We start from the raw sequence: 14550 nt of genomic DNA on the forward strand, positions 1-14550 counted from the left end.
AAAAAAAAAAAAAAAAAACAAAACCATACTTGGTTGAAGAAATGACTTGGTAAAGCGCTTGCCACATAAATGATCCCTAGGCTCAGTAAGAGATCCTGTCTCAAAAACTAAGGTGGAGAGTGACTGAGGAAGATACCTGATACCAACCCCTGTCCTCCACATGCTCCTGCACACACATGTATGCATACTCTGTCTCAAAAAAAAACTGAATGAAAAAGTATAAATTCACTAGAAAAAGCAATAAGACTTTAAATAATACTAATGTGAATAGTCTATTTTAGTTTCATGAAATCAGATATCACTGAACACAAGTGGAAGAGAAATAATATTTTCCCTTATTTATAGGAATTATACCTAGAAAATAATCAAATTGAAGAAATAACTGAAATTTGTTTCAATCATACCAGAAAGATTAATATGATTGTACTACGTTATAATAAAATAGAAGAAAGTCGGATTGCTCCTTTGGCATGGATAAATCAAGAGTAAGTATCTACCACAATGTATTTTTCTTAGCATCCTTTCCCGTGGAACAGTTACTCTTAATTACAAAATTTAGCTACTTCACTGAGTTTCCAAACCACTTATTATATAAACAAGTGGTATTATGACCACTACTGCCTTTGGACCTGCTAAGTGCTAAACTATAAAGAAGGGGGGGGGGGGCTTGGCCCATAACAATCAATGCCTACCTCACAGGTGGTCAGTTTAATGGCATAATCCTCTGTACACAGAGAAGAGGTTGACACCCCTTTTCTTCATCATTAGATGGAAATGTCAACCTGCAGCGGCCAGGCTTGTCTTCTTCCTACACCATACTGCTTTCTTCTTTGTCCAAACCATTTCTCTATCTCAAGAAGGTTTTGTTTGAGAGTAGAGGTACAAAATAGAATCCACCTTCCTAGACAGGAATCAACAGTCTATTTGTATTCTTTAGCAAAGAAGGAATGAATTGAAGGCAAGTCCTGTCTGATATCACGTCTCATGGATATGTCCAAACACAGGATGAATGTTTGTTTATACAAGGATATGTTCCCAAGCTGTTCACAGCGATGAAAAGAGGCTTTGGACACAACTGGAGGATAATGAAGTCCTTTGTGAATAGAGGAATCTTTATTGGATGAAAAGGGCCGGGCAGAAGCCCTTGTAGACTTAGGGGAAGCTTCTGGAACAAAGCAGGGAGCTGACTACATTCCCAGGACTTCCTGGTGCATTAACACTTCCACATTCCTCCATTTCACTCTAATCCCTTTATCTCACCCCAAGTCCCTGATGTGCCAGATCATAAATCAAATAACGAAAGTGCAGGCAGCCCCTATTCCCACCACAAATCAGGAAACATCATTACTAGAAACAAAGACTACTGGATTTCATTTGATTCAACAATTTGAACTTAATCTCCCCATTTTCCCAAAATATGTGAGTTTTTTCCACCTGGACTCTGATGCACACTCCTAGCTAAGAATATGAGCTCAGGGGCCAGGAGACCCAGATTGGCATATATATATAATCTGGTTCTGTTTAGGATCATCAGGATGGCCAGCCAGTCTCCTGAAGTTTTTTATCCTGCTCACTTTTTTTCTTTGTTGCAGAAATCTTGAATCCATCGACTTGTCCTATAACAAGCTTTACCATGTCCCCTCCTATCTACCTAAGTCTCTGCTGCACCTTGTACTAATTGGGAATCAGATTGAACGGATCCCTGGCTATGTTTTTGGCCATATGGAACCTGGCCTGGAGTACTTGTATCTGTCATTTAATAGACTTTCTGATGATGGTGTGGACCTAGTCTCATTCTACGGGGCATATCATTCTCTGAGAGAATTGTTTCTGGATCACAATGACTTAAAATCCATACCACCTGGAATACAAGAAATGAAAGCACTACATTTTCTGAGGCTGAACAACAATAAGATTCGGTAAATTTTGGATTTTTCTAGTATCAATTTAAGTTTTGGGTGAAAAATTAAATAAATATCCATAGTGTGAACTTTTAGATTTATTTTGAAGAGAGAAACTGGTGCTAATAATTAGATCTGAAGAAAACTAGCAATGTTAATAGTTGCTAAAATGGAAAATAAGTATGTGAAGATTCATAATGATTTCCAATTTCATGTTAATTTTGCAAATTTCCATAGTATTAAGTAGAGTATTATTACACAATATGTAGAGCCTTGGAGACTGACTCATTTAAGGCTGTGAAGCAATAAATACATTATACTACAACTCTCCTGTACATAACGTGATCTGGAGAGTACAGTAACTGCTTGAATATAGAGTTTTATGAAGGTAAATTATGAACTTCCTTTACTTTGGGGAATATGTTTCTACATGTTTAATCATTATGCCTGCTGAGGTAGCATGGGTGATTAGAAGATTAATCTGGAATGGTATGGGACCAATGTCAGTGGTTCATGCTTGTAAATTCAAGCAATTGAGAGGTGAAGGCAACAAGGATCAGGAGTTAAAGGCCAGCCTTGGCTACACAGCTACATAATAATGGAAGTTCCTGTTTTAAATCAACAATTAGAAAGAACTTCCTCTCTTTGCATGTTGTGACTATGCTCCATTAGAGCCCTCTTACTGCTTCATTTCTTACAGCTGTGTAGATCTAATGATCTACTCTACTGTCTTTTTCCTCACTTTGAGACTGGCATTACTCTATACCAGGCTGGCCTGGAACTGAGTTGAGTAGTGATGACTGTCTTTAAACTTACTTCAATCCCTGAGTACTGGAATTACAAATATGAGTCAACCTATCCTGCCTAACTTCATTTTAAGAAGCTGGCTTTGGGGGAGCCTAGGCAGTTTGGATGCTCACCTTACTAAACCTGGATGGAGGTGGGCAGTCCTTGGACTTCCCACAGGTCAGGGAACCCTGATTGCTCTTCGAGCTGATGAGGGAGAGGGACTTGATGGGGGGCGGGGGGAGGGAAATGGGAGGCGGTGGTGGGGAGGAGGCAGAAATCCTTAATAAATAAATAAATTAAAAAGAAAGACAAAAAAAGAAAGTATGGAATATATACATATTAGAGTATTACTCAGCAGTAAAAAACAAGCACTTCTTGAATTTTGCATACAAATGGATGGAAATAGAAAACACTATCCTGAGTGAGGTAAGCCAGACCCAAAAAGAGGAACATGGGATGTACTCACTCATATTTGGTTTCTAGCCATAAATAAAGGACATTGAGCTTATAATTCATGTTCCTAGAGAAGCTAAATAAGAAGGTGAATCCAAAGAAAAACATATAGGCATCCTCCTGAATATTAACCTTCATCAGGCGATGAAATGAGACAGAGACAGAGACCCACATTGGAGCACCGGACAGAAATCTCAAGGTCCAAATCAGGAGCAGAAGGAGAGGGAGCACGAGCAAAGAACTCAGGACCGCGAGGGGTGCACCCACACACTGAGACAATGGGGATGTTCTATCGGGAACTCACCAAGGCCAGCTGGCCTGGGTCTGAAAAAGCATGGAATAAAACCGGACTAGCTGAATATAGCGGACAATGAGGACTACTGGGAACTCAAGAACAATAGCAGTGGGTTTTTGATCCTACTGCACGTACTGGCTTTGGGGGAGCCTAGGCAGTTTGGATGCTCACCTTACTATACCTGGATAGAGGTGGGTGGTCCTTGGGCTTCCCACAGGTCAGGGAACCCTGATTGCTCTTTGGGCTGACGAGGGAGGGGGACTTGATGGGGGAGGGGGGAGGGAAATGGGAGGCGGTGGCGGGGAGGAGGCAGAAATCCTTAATAAATAAATAAATTAAAAAAAAAGAACCAAAACATTTTAAAAACTTAACTTCTAAATCCTAAAGTTAGATTACTTGGACTATTTATAATTTACATATTTATTTTTCTTTAGGAATATTCTTCCTGAACAAATTTGCAATGTTGAAGAAGACGAAGACTCTGCTCTAGAACATCTTCATCTTGAAAACAATTACATTAAAACTAGAGAAATATCCCCTTATGCATTTTCATGCATAAGACTGTATTCAAGTATTGTTCTTAAACCACAAAAGATCAAGTAATTTCAAGTTTTCATTTGCCATTTATAAATTTTACTGATGCATTAAAATTACATCTTTGTGTGTGTGTGTGTGTGTAGGGGGTGCACATGAGTGCAATGCCTTCAGAAGCTAGAACAGAAGAGGGTTTTATTTTTTTTGTTGTTGTTTTTTTTTGTTTTTCGAGACAGGGTTTCACTGTGGCTTTGGAGCCTGTCCTGGAACTAGCTCTTGTAGACCAGGCTGGTCTCGAACTCACAGAGATCCGCCTGCCTCTGCCTCCCGAGTGCTGGGATTAAAGGCGTGCGCCACCATCGCCCGGCCAGAAGAGGGTTTTAGATACTGTGGAGCTCAAGTCACAGGTGGTTCTGAGCCAACTGATGTGCGGCTGTGAACTGAACTTGGGTCCACTGTAAGATCAGTACCTGTTCTTAACTTCTTGAACCATCTCTCTAGTCCCCCAAACACTATTATAATGATAACGTCTTGGTTTAAATAATTTTACAGTGGTTATATGCACATTGGTAAGGAAAGCTAGCAGAAGGGCATACAAAAATCACTATATGTTTGGAATTACTTTTTTAAGTAAAGAAAAAAAGCCATTTTAAGACTGTTTCCATGTCTTCTTCAGTAAGAACAAAAGATTACAGAAAGAAGGCTGGGCATGGTAGCACACCTTTAATCCTAGCACTTGGGAGGGAGAGGTAGGAGGATCTCCATGAGTTTGAAGCCAGCCTGTTTAATATAGTGAGTTCCAGGACACCCAGGGCTATGTAGAAAGACCCTGTCTTAAAAAAAAAAAAGAAAAAAAGAGAAACTATGAAAAAATAGTAGTTTGCTAAAAAAAACCCCAAATTATTGTTAACTATAAGCTAATAAGTTAAATGTAAAAATAATTCATTTCTGAAAATATTCCTCCACTAGTTAGCAATCTTCTCTTTTGCCCTACTTGCTAAAATGTTCTTAGTTTAATGAATAAAGTATATTTATTACACACTGACTTGTAATGATTTCTTTTTATTAATGTAAATTTTATTTGTTTATTGAGATAGTGTCTTACTGTGTAGCTCTGGCTGGCCTGGAACTTGCCAAGTAGTAGGCTTAAAGGCATGTATAACCATGATGACCTTTGATCTCTCTATTGATAAAAAATTTTATATGATACATATAGAAACTATGTTGATTTCTTTCATTAACTAAATTTTGTGGTCTGCAGAAACACTAGTCTCTTGATTTAAGTTCTTGCTTTGGCCTCTTCTTTAGTTTCTTTTCCTGTTACTATGACTCTTAGTTAGAGTTTCTATTGCTGTGAAGAGACACCATGAGTATGGCAACTCTTGGAAAGGAAAACATTTAATTGAGGTGGCAGATTAACAGTTTCAGAGGTTTAGTCCATTATCATCATGGCAGGGAGCATGGTGGGACGCAGGCAGACATGGTGCTAGCCACATCTTTATATATGGGCAACAGGAAGTGAACTGAGTGTACTGAGGGAAGCATGAGCAAAAGAGACCTGAAAGCCCATTCCATTAGTGATACACTTCCTCCAACAAGGCCACACCTACTAGTAGGACCACTTCATTTGGGGGCCATTTTCCTTCATACTACTACACTGTGATAAAATACCTTGACAAAAGCTAACTCAAGAAAGAAATGGCTTATTTTGTTATACAGTTTAAGGACACAGCCCATCATGGAAGTGAAATCAAAGAAGCATGAAACTGAAACAGCTGCATCTAAAATCAAGAACTAGAAGCAATGAATGCTTGTTTTCAGGTCAAAGGAAACTCTGAGTAAGTTGAGTCAATGGTATTAATATTTGAATACAACAACACTGAAGGGTTATTAAACAATTTATTTCTTATTCTCAAAGTTTTTATTTTCAAACAGGGTCTCATTCTATAGCTCAGGCTGCCTTTGAACTCATCATGATCCTTCTGTTTTTGCTTCCCAAGTGCTTGGATTACAGGTATGCATTACCTGTCAAGTTTATTGTGACTTTCTTTGGCTGCATTATGAAGTCACTTTAGAGAGTCAATGATAAACATAACTGAGAAGTTCTTTTCTGGTAAAAGTATAAGTAGAAAATCAAGTATACAGGTAACAGCTGTCAATCAATCAAACAGGTGGTGAAGAAAGGAGCATACAGCCTAGGCGACCTCTGCCACGGTTTGAGAACTCTCAGGGAATATGTGGTCATAGTCAACAGTCTGCAAGGAAAGGATGGTGTGCAGCAGCACACACTTTCCCCAACTCTGTCAAGGTAGCAGAATCTCTCATAAAGCTAAAAATCAGAATGACAGTTGGATCTTTGCCCTGAATTTCGAAGATTTATTTATTACAACTGTTTTTAAAATAGTTTTATGAATATTTCTAGCATGGAACCTGTTCAGTATTGAAATTTCATCATGTTCTGAATAGGATGTTTTAATTTCATAAAAATTGTGATGAATTTCCTTACAGCAAACATTTTTCTTGATATAATGTTATAACAAACAGATGTTCAATTTTGGCCTCATAAATCTGCTGTAGTCATTAACACATCTGTGCACTAAGGAAGTCTTAAACTAGCTATAGTTGGGAAAACATTAATGTAGTGTCTTGACTTTGCACATATGTACAAGGAATGCTATCTGTATTTTTAATTTTGAGACTTGTCTTATTGTACATGACTGTTTTTAAAAATACTAAAATATGGTCTAGTGGAAAACATATATAGCCTGGTGTTATGAAGAAATAAATATGCCAGAAGCCAGAGAAGGACCTAAAATATTATATTTCGAATAGACCAGTGGATCACATCACACAAGGCTTATGAGAGATCTAGGTTACTGATAAGGAAGTGAACATACCACTCCTCTAAATGAAGCAACTTTGTTTTTATCAGAGAAGTTGGAACTGGGAATTTGTCAGAGGATTGGGTGAACCTGGCTTGTAGTACAAGAAAGAGATGGGAGGACAGTAAAGTGAGGAAGTCATAGGATTGGTAGATAAATATAAAGGCAAGGACCCATGCTTTGAGAGTCAGCTCACCTTCATCTCAAGGAACAGGAGAAGAAGTCAAGTTCACCATAGCTTCTACAACTTGAGCCTCTGTCTTTTCAAAGCTAGTTCCAGGCACAGCAAGAACTGTACCTAAAGTTTGACCCTTCTGGAAGTTTCCTCCAGTACTTCTTGCTCTGTTGACATTAACATTCAGGTCAGACCTGGCTTTATCAGTTATGTCTAACTGACTACCAGCCATTTCTAGTGAGACATTTCTAAATGTCTTTGTGTATAGGGGGTATTGCATGACAGCTAGGTGGAGAGCTATATTGGCTTTTCAAAAAGGTCTGCAAAACTTAAAAAATAAAGAATTCATGTCTTCAACTCTTGCATGCTGTGTATAGTGGCAATAAAACTGGGCATTGAATAATAAATAAATAATAAAAAAATTTGTCTTCTCGGTCCTCAGTGCAAAAATGGATCAATTTATGGGTTATCCAAAATTGATATAAACATTAACCCCCTTGAAAAACAACAAAGAAACAAACAAAAAAGAAAAGAATCTTCAAAAAAATTAAGCATTTTCAAAAGAAAAATGAGAAACTAAATGGAAAAAAATTTCACAGTCATAAAGTAAATCAGATAAAATTTTTCTAACCTAGACATTAGAAAAACAAAGCATATTTTTAACTCTGTGTGGATGTGTATGAGAATATGCACATGTGTGCAGGTGCCCACAGAAGCCAGAGGCATGAATTCTTCTAGAGCTGGAGCTACAGGCTGTTGTGAGCTGCCTCATGTGGGGGTACTGGGAACTTAACTTGTGTCCTCTGAACAGTATGCAACTTAATCATTGAGTTAGTTTTCCAGTCCAGAGTATATTCTTTTTTTTTATTTATTTACTTAACTTTATTATGTTTGTTGGTGTGAAGGTGTCAGATCTTATGGAACTGCATTTTCAGACAGTTGTGAGCTGACATGTGGGTGCTGGGAATCGAACCCGGGTCCTCTGGAAGAGCAGTCAGTGCTCTTAACCGCTGGGCCATCTCTCCAGCCCCCAGAGTATATTCTTTAAACAATTAAATCATCCTTTGACAAGTGGAAATACTTAGTAATCAATATTGTTGTTCTGCATCACAGTCCTTCCAAAACCATCATTTAAACATACCAGGAATTACTATGTTCCAAAGATGATATAATGAAATACTCAAATTCTGCTGTTTAAGGGAAACCTCAAAGGATGGTATAAATAAAACCCTATATGATATCAGTTCTATCCTTTCCTCTTATTTAGGAGAAGAGTAAAAGTTTCCTCAGAGAAGAATTTATAAACTGAGATCACTGAACTAATTCTTTGTTCATAGTTGCATATCAGTTCAGATTACCGATTGGCCTGAATTTTAAAGAATGTATTAAAAGAACTCACTAAAAGAAATTTCTGGTCAGCTCTAACCTAATGCCAAACAATCATTAGATACCCCTAAGCTCTAGATTCTGTGAAACATTTAGATTTATCTCCAGTACTTAAAAAACAAAGAACAACAACAAAAAAAGAAACAAAAAGAACCATGATAACTCAGAACTGAAATCAGTATTAGCCATAGACCTGGTCTAAAACTTAGATCAGTCTTCCACAAAACTGGGGAAATAACTGTGTAGCACAGTGGGTGAGTGATTAAATGATATGATGTCATAAGAAAGTGCTGAGTCTAGGGTTGATTTTTGAAAGTATCAATCTTCTTCCAGAGACTTCAGCAACAGGCAGGTACACAGGTTGCCAGGTCTTTTGTGTAATGGATATTACTATCTAAAGTAGCATTTCATTAATTTAGGATAAACAGTGGAGAAAAAGAACAGGCCAAAAACACTAGGGCTGTGTTCAGCACAGTGCTCTGTACTGGGCCAGAGGGTAAATACATCAGGCTTCTTCAGGGTAAATACATCTGGCTGGGAAGGTTTGTATAGGGAACCAAGCTATGCCAGCAGTTCAGGAAACCATCTGAAGAACAGGTGGGGGATCAGCAACAAAACTCAAGTGTGACTATCTGCCATAGCATGCACGTTCAGATTCATGACACAAAACAGAGTGAACTATGGTACAGAACATTCCTGAGTCAGTCTCCAGGCTAAGATAGCATATTAGGTGTAAAAGTTGAAATTCAAAGTCTAAAGTACTTCTCAATCTAGATTGGAAAAAAAAACCTCAAAAAACAAAAAAACAAAGTCAATCAGATGGCTCAGAGTCTAAAAGTATGTGTTGCTCTTGCAAAGCACCCAGGCTCAGTTCTCAGCACTCACATGACGGCTCACAACCATCTGTAACTCTAGTTCTAGGAAATACAATGCCCCATTCTGATCTTTGCAGAAACTGGGCATGGTGTACTTATACATATACATGAAGGCAAAACACTCATGCACATAAAAATAAATATAATAATTTTTTTTTTTGGTTTTTCGAGACAGGGTTTCTCTGTGGCTTTGGAGCCTGTCCTGGAACTAGCTCTGTAGACCAGGCTGGTCTCGAACTCACAGAGATCCGCCTGCCTCTGCCTCCCGAGTGCTGGGATTAAAGGCGTGCGCCACCATCGCCCGGCTTAAATATAATAATTTTTAAGAAGAAAAACAAACAAACAAATTGACTAAGGCTGGCGAAATGACTCAGTGGAAGAGCACTGGCTGCTCTTCCAGAGAATTCAAGTTCAGGTTCCAGAACACACCTTGGTTACCTCACAACCTCATGCAACTCTAGCTCCAAGGAATTCGACACCCTCTTCTGGCTGCCTCAGGCACTCAAATATACTGAGACATATACACAATAAACAAACAAACTAATTAACAAATCTTAGAAATAACAAAAACTGAGCAGGTTGGTGTGGTGGCATGCCTGTAATCTCATATTCAGCAGGGTAATGCAGGACAGTTATTCAAGTATGAGCCCAGTCTGAACCACATACGCAGTAAATTATGCATCAGTTTGGGCTATGAACAAACAAACAAAATTGATGATAAGAAAATTAAATTTGACTATAAGAATGGGTCACTGTGGATGCTTATATATTCAAAAAGCACAAAAAAAATCATGCGCATTACTTAAAACAGTCAACCAAACAAGAAACGGTATTTGATCACTAAGCCTAGTGGATAGACTCCTTCCTTAGAAATAACAGAGTTCCTAGTACAGTCTGTGTGGAAAGCTCAGGCCTGTCTAACATGCAGCAAAGCTGGGGCAGAGCATTCCATAGCAAGTTTGTCCTTTCCTATTTCATTTCTGGACCCATTAGCTCCAACTGAATCTAACCCAACTGAACCAGGCAAAGGTAAATATGATCAAGATACATTGTATGAAAATTTCAAAGAATAAAAAAATTTCACAAACACAATACTGAAAGTTAATATTTATTTCCCGCACCCCGAAAAGACTTTCAGATAAAAGAAACTTCACTGTCAACTGTAGTTTTGTGGAAGAAGTAAGTTCTTGGCATACTACTCGCATGCTCTTGCTTCAGTGTGCTGAACAAGAACATCTGAAACTGAGAGCCCTGTTGGAATTCTGTCTATTGTATGTAGTCATTCCCAAAGGGTACAAATGTTTTAACTCGGTGAGTATATCTTCTGATTACACAACAAAAAATAATAACATGGCTACCTTTTTCTGTTAAGTTTTGTTTCCTTTTAAATATATAAATGGGCAGAGTATAAACTTACATACTAGTTTATTTTTTCCTTTGCATAAAATGTGAAGAATGTGAACCCTACACCAGGGAAAGCAGAACTGTCTTAAAAATAACATGTGATTATACTAAATGAGTATTAGTTTGGAAAAGAAAAGGAATACATCATGTTATTAAAATGTTCTGGTTTGTTTCTAAGTAACAATCTCTGTGGTCAAATAAACTTACATCAAGCCATCAGTGGATATAAGCAAGTCTTTTGTAAGCTGGGATCAGCTGAAGATTCACTGCTTTGAATAAACTGGGAATTATATTCACAAGCACCAAATCTGCATGTGAACTATTGAAGACTAACCCAGCTAGTATTCCAATTTCCAATAAAAAAAAAAGATTCTTAAAAAAAAAAAAGATTCTAATTTGGAAGTCCATTGTAAGGTATCCCTTGGGACTATAAATAACTAAAGCTACTTTGCAAATGTCAAAGTATTTATAAAATGGGGATGGGGAGATAATTCAGTCAGTAAACAGTTTACTATGCAAAGACTGGGACCCCAGACCCATGGAAAAACTAGATATAGTGGTGTGAGCTTGTCATCTCAGCACTGAGAAGGTGAACCGTGGACCCCAAGATTTGGTGGCCAGACACATTAGTAAGAGGCTGTCTTAAAACATAGACACAGACTGCTCTTGCATAGGACTCGATTCCCAACATCCATGCGGCAGCTTATAACCACCTGTAACTCCAGGGAAATGGTCTCTGCAGGAACCAGGCACACACATGATACACATACATATGTACGTATATGTGAAAAAAACTTGTGTATACATGAAATATAAAAAATAAATTTTAATATGAAAAGAAACCTTGCCTAGGGTAATCAATAAATTAACTTAAAAAAATCTTACACAAAGTATTTTACTACAATAAAGATAAATCAAAGTTTACAATTAAGACAAACTTGTTCATCTTTCCCAATGTTAAATATTTAATCATTCTATTTATTAACATTTCAAGGCTATAGGAAAGTTAAAAAAATTAATATGCAGCTTTATGCTCTTCACTCACACATACCAACTAATACTTTGTTAATTTATTTCATCTGCTTTTGTTTCCATATCTGTGACTATTCATCAACCCACTCACTTGCATCTAAATCTATAACTATCCATATATATAATCAGACATTTCTCTCTGTATCTATCCATTTGTCTACTAGTCAGGAATGAATCTGGGATTTCAGAACATACTTCAGTATGAATCACTTAAAAACAAGATTTCCGCCGGGCGGTGGTGGCGCATGCCTTTAATCCCAGTACTCAGGAGGCAGAGGCAGGCGGATCTCTGTGAGTTTGAGGCCAGCCTGGTCTACAAGAGCTAGTTCCAGGACAGGAACCAAAAGCTACGGAGAAACCCTGTCTCGAAAATTAAAAAACAAAACAAAACAAGATTTCCTTACAATTGGATCAATTATTATTTTTACATAATTCCCCAAAAAGAATATTGGTTCAGTATTATCAAGTACACCATCCATATTCACATCTCAGACGTCCCAATGGGTCCTCCACCATAGTGTATGAGCTTTAAGAACTACCTGAAGTTCACATGTCTACTATTAGGCATGATATTGCTTCTAGTGAGAAATGGCATTTGGAAACCAAACCTGAAGGCTAGCTGTGCTCACTGTTCTCAGGTCCTCTCAAAGGAACAAACTGGGATTATTTATTTAAAATACGAGTGCTTCTTATACTGATTTCTCAAAGCAAAGACACATTTTAAGATTGCAGTAATTAATCCTCTGTTGCTGTGATAGAACACCATGGCCTATGTAACTTACAGAGGAAGTTTACTTTGGCTTCTGGTTCCAGAGGGACGGGCTGGGCAGTAGGGCAGCAAGTACAGAAAATGGAAATGGCAGTTGGAGAAGGAAGTTGAGAAATCACATTCTCAACTACCAGCATGAATCAGAGAGCAAACATGATGTGAGAAGGAACTATAAACACACAGAGCCTGCCCCAAGAGGCCTATTTCCTTCAGCAAGACTCTACCTACCAAAGGCTCTTCCTACTCTCCAATCAGTGGCATACCATGGCCTACAGGAGTTTCTCTCATTCAAACCACCAGAGATATTTGACAGTATTTCACATCCACACACTGTAATAAGCTAAACTTTATTGTATAAACTATTATTCATAAATTCGATTAGGTTTATGTTACATGATGATTGATGGGAAAATTCATCTTTCATAACATGAAACCTCAAGCAAGGGAATAAGAGTGAGGTCTGTCCCATTAATTATCACTGCAGTAGTAAACCCATGAAAGGTTAGGGAAGTGGAAGAGAGAAGAGATACCTACTATAAAGTCCAGAATTGTGCCATACAGGACTTCAGGTCGGTTTTACTGGATAGCATTATTCAAGATATGCTAAGAATTTGGGCTTAGCTGAAAGATTTCTTGATATTCTTTTTTTTTAAAGCCATATGCTCTAAATCCAGTTTCAGACTGAATACTGCTTATAGCTCATGATCTATAGTTATAAATTCCTGATCAATATGCCTGATCTCCATAAGAAACATAAATATGAAAATGATCCATAAAACCCCATCACAAAAGTTTTTGTGGGTATTTACTAGACACAAAATCCTAGGATATTAACCAAGCGAGGTAGTACAAGCCTGTAATTCTGGTACTTTAGAGGCTGAGTCAGAAGAATCACAAATTTTAGGCCAGTTTGAGATAGAGAGATCTTGTCTCAAGAGAAACAAAAAGACAAAACCTTGTGGTATGCAAATATACATCCTAGAATTCAGAGTTCTTGGACATACTTTTGTTTTGTCTGCTTTGCTTTTGTTTTTGGAGACAGGGTAGCTCTGAGTAGCCCTGGATGTCCTCTAAAGGATCCACCTGCCTCTGCCTCCCCAGTGCTGGGATTAAAGACCTGCACCACTATGCCCAGCATCCTTAGACATTAAAAAAAAAAAATCTATGCTATACACCTTTGCAGTCTTCACCCACCCTGTCATCTCACCTCAATTTCCTCCATACTACCATTATCTTTTCTAGTTTTGTAAGAAGGTGAGGCAGTGTTACACACCAAAATGCAAAGTGCTAGCAGGCACTGTGTGTGCTCATAGCCCACCTATGTTCCAGCTCCTATAGCACTTACTTTACCTATTACGCTCTTAGGTCTGTGAGACAGTTTCTCAGGACCTTCTTTATTTTAGCTTGTGTTATGGACTTTGATCTCTGCAGTCCATGTCTACACCAGAAGAACTATAGGTATTGTCTTGGAAATCATGTGAGCACAGCATTAGTTATGTATTTCTATTTTCACAAGCACTGGTCAAATTTAGCATAATATACAGTTTTTAAGGCAGACAAGTTTTCTGTTCACAAAGTAAAAAGAATATTACTTTTTAAGTTTCGTAGTTTATTTCACTTACAATATAATATAACTATAACTTCTACTAAGGGTACTGTTCTAATACGTCTCGTACTTCAATGTTTAGAACAAAACACAAAAGAGAGGTTGGGGAAAAAACCCAAACGTACAAAAAGAAAAAGAATTAAGTTCTCCATAGACCTGAGGGGTCATATCCAAAGGTTATTTTCTCAGAACGCAGGAGGAGATAAACAGTTGCATTTCTACTGCTGACCTAGGAAGAGAACTCCTCAGTCCCACCTTGCTGTACCCTGGGGGAAGTTGAGATTCAGCAATTTCAACCTCATTAAAATGTATATATATATGACTCTTAAATAATGAAATTTTAAAATGTTCATAACAATTCTTCAAAAAATGATCAGCTCTATTGAGTATGTTAATGTGTAGCACATTCCTACAATACAGTTGTGAGAATGAACTATTGATAACCAACC

The 14550-nt window shown here is 37.8% G+C and overlaps 2 protein-coding genes across 2 annotated transcripts in view; one reads left to right on the plus strand and one right to left on the minus strand.

Moving 5' to 3' along the window:
- LOC121443254 (extracellular matrix protein 2-like) overlaps positions 1-5093 on the plus strand; it is a 30847-nt gene extending 25754 nt beyond the window's left edge. Inside the window, exons 8-10 of the mRNA XM_041644941.1 lie at positions 346-485; positions 1593-1919; positions 3873-5093. Of these exons, the coding sequence (XP_041500875.1) occupies positions 346-485; positions 1593-1919; positions 3873-4041 (636 nt within the window). The 3' untranslated portion in view covers positions 4042-5093. The remainder of the gene's footprint in view (positions 1-345; positions 486-1592; positions 1920-3872) is intronic.
- LOC121443260 (centromere protein P-like) overlaps positions 1-14550 on the minus strand; it is a 191543-nt gene that overhangs the window by 63269 nt on the left and 113724 nt on the right. The gene's annotated exons all lie outside the window — the stretch shown is intronic.

The sequence above is a fragment of the Microtus oregoni genome, unplaced genomic scaffold (assembly GCF_018167655.1).
Source record: "Microtus oregoni isolate MIOR12 unplaced genomic scaffold, Mior012 000103F_ref0000194, whole genome shotgun sequence".
Lineage (NCBI taxonomy): Eukaryota > Metazoa > Chordata > Mammalia > Rodentia > Cricetidae > Microtus > Microtus oregoni.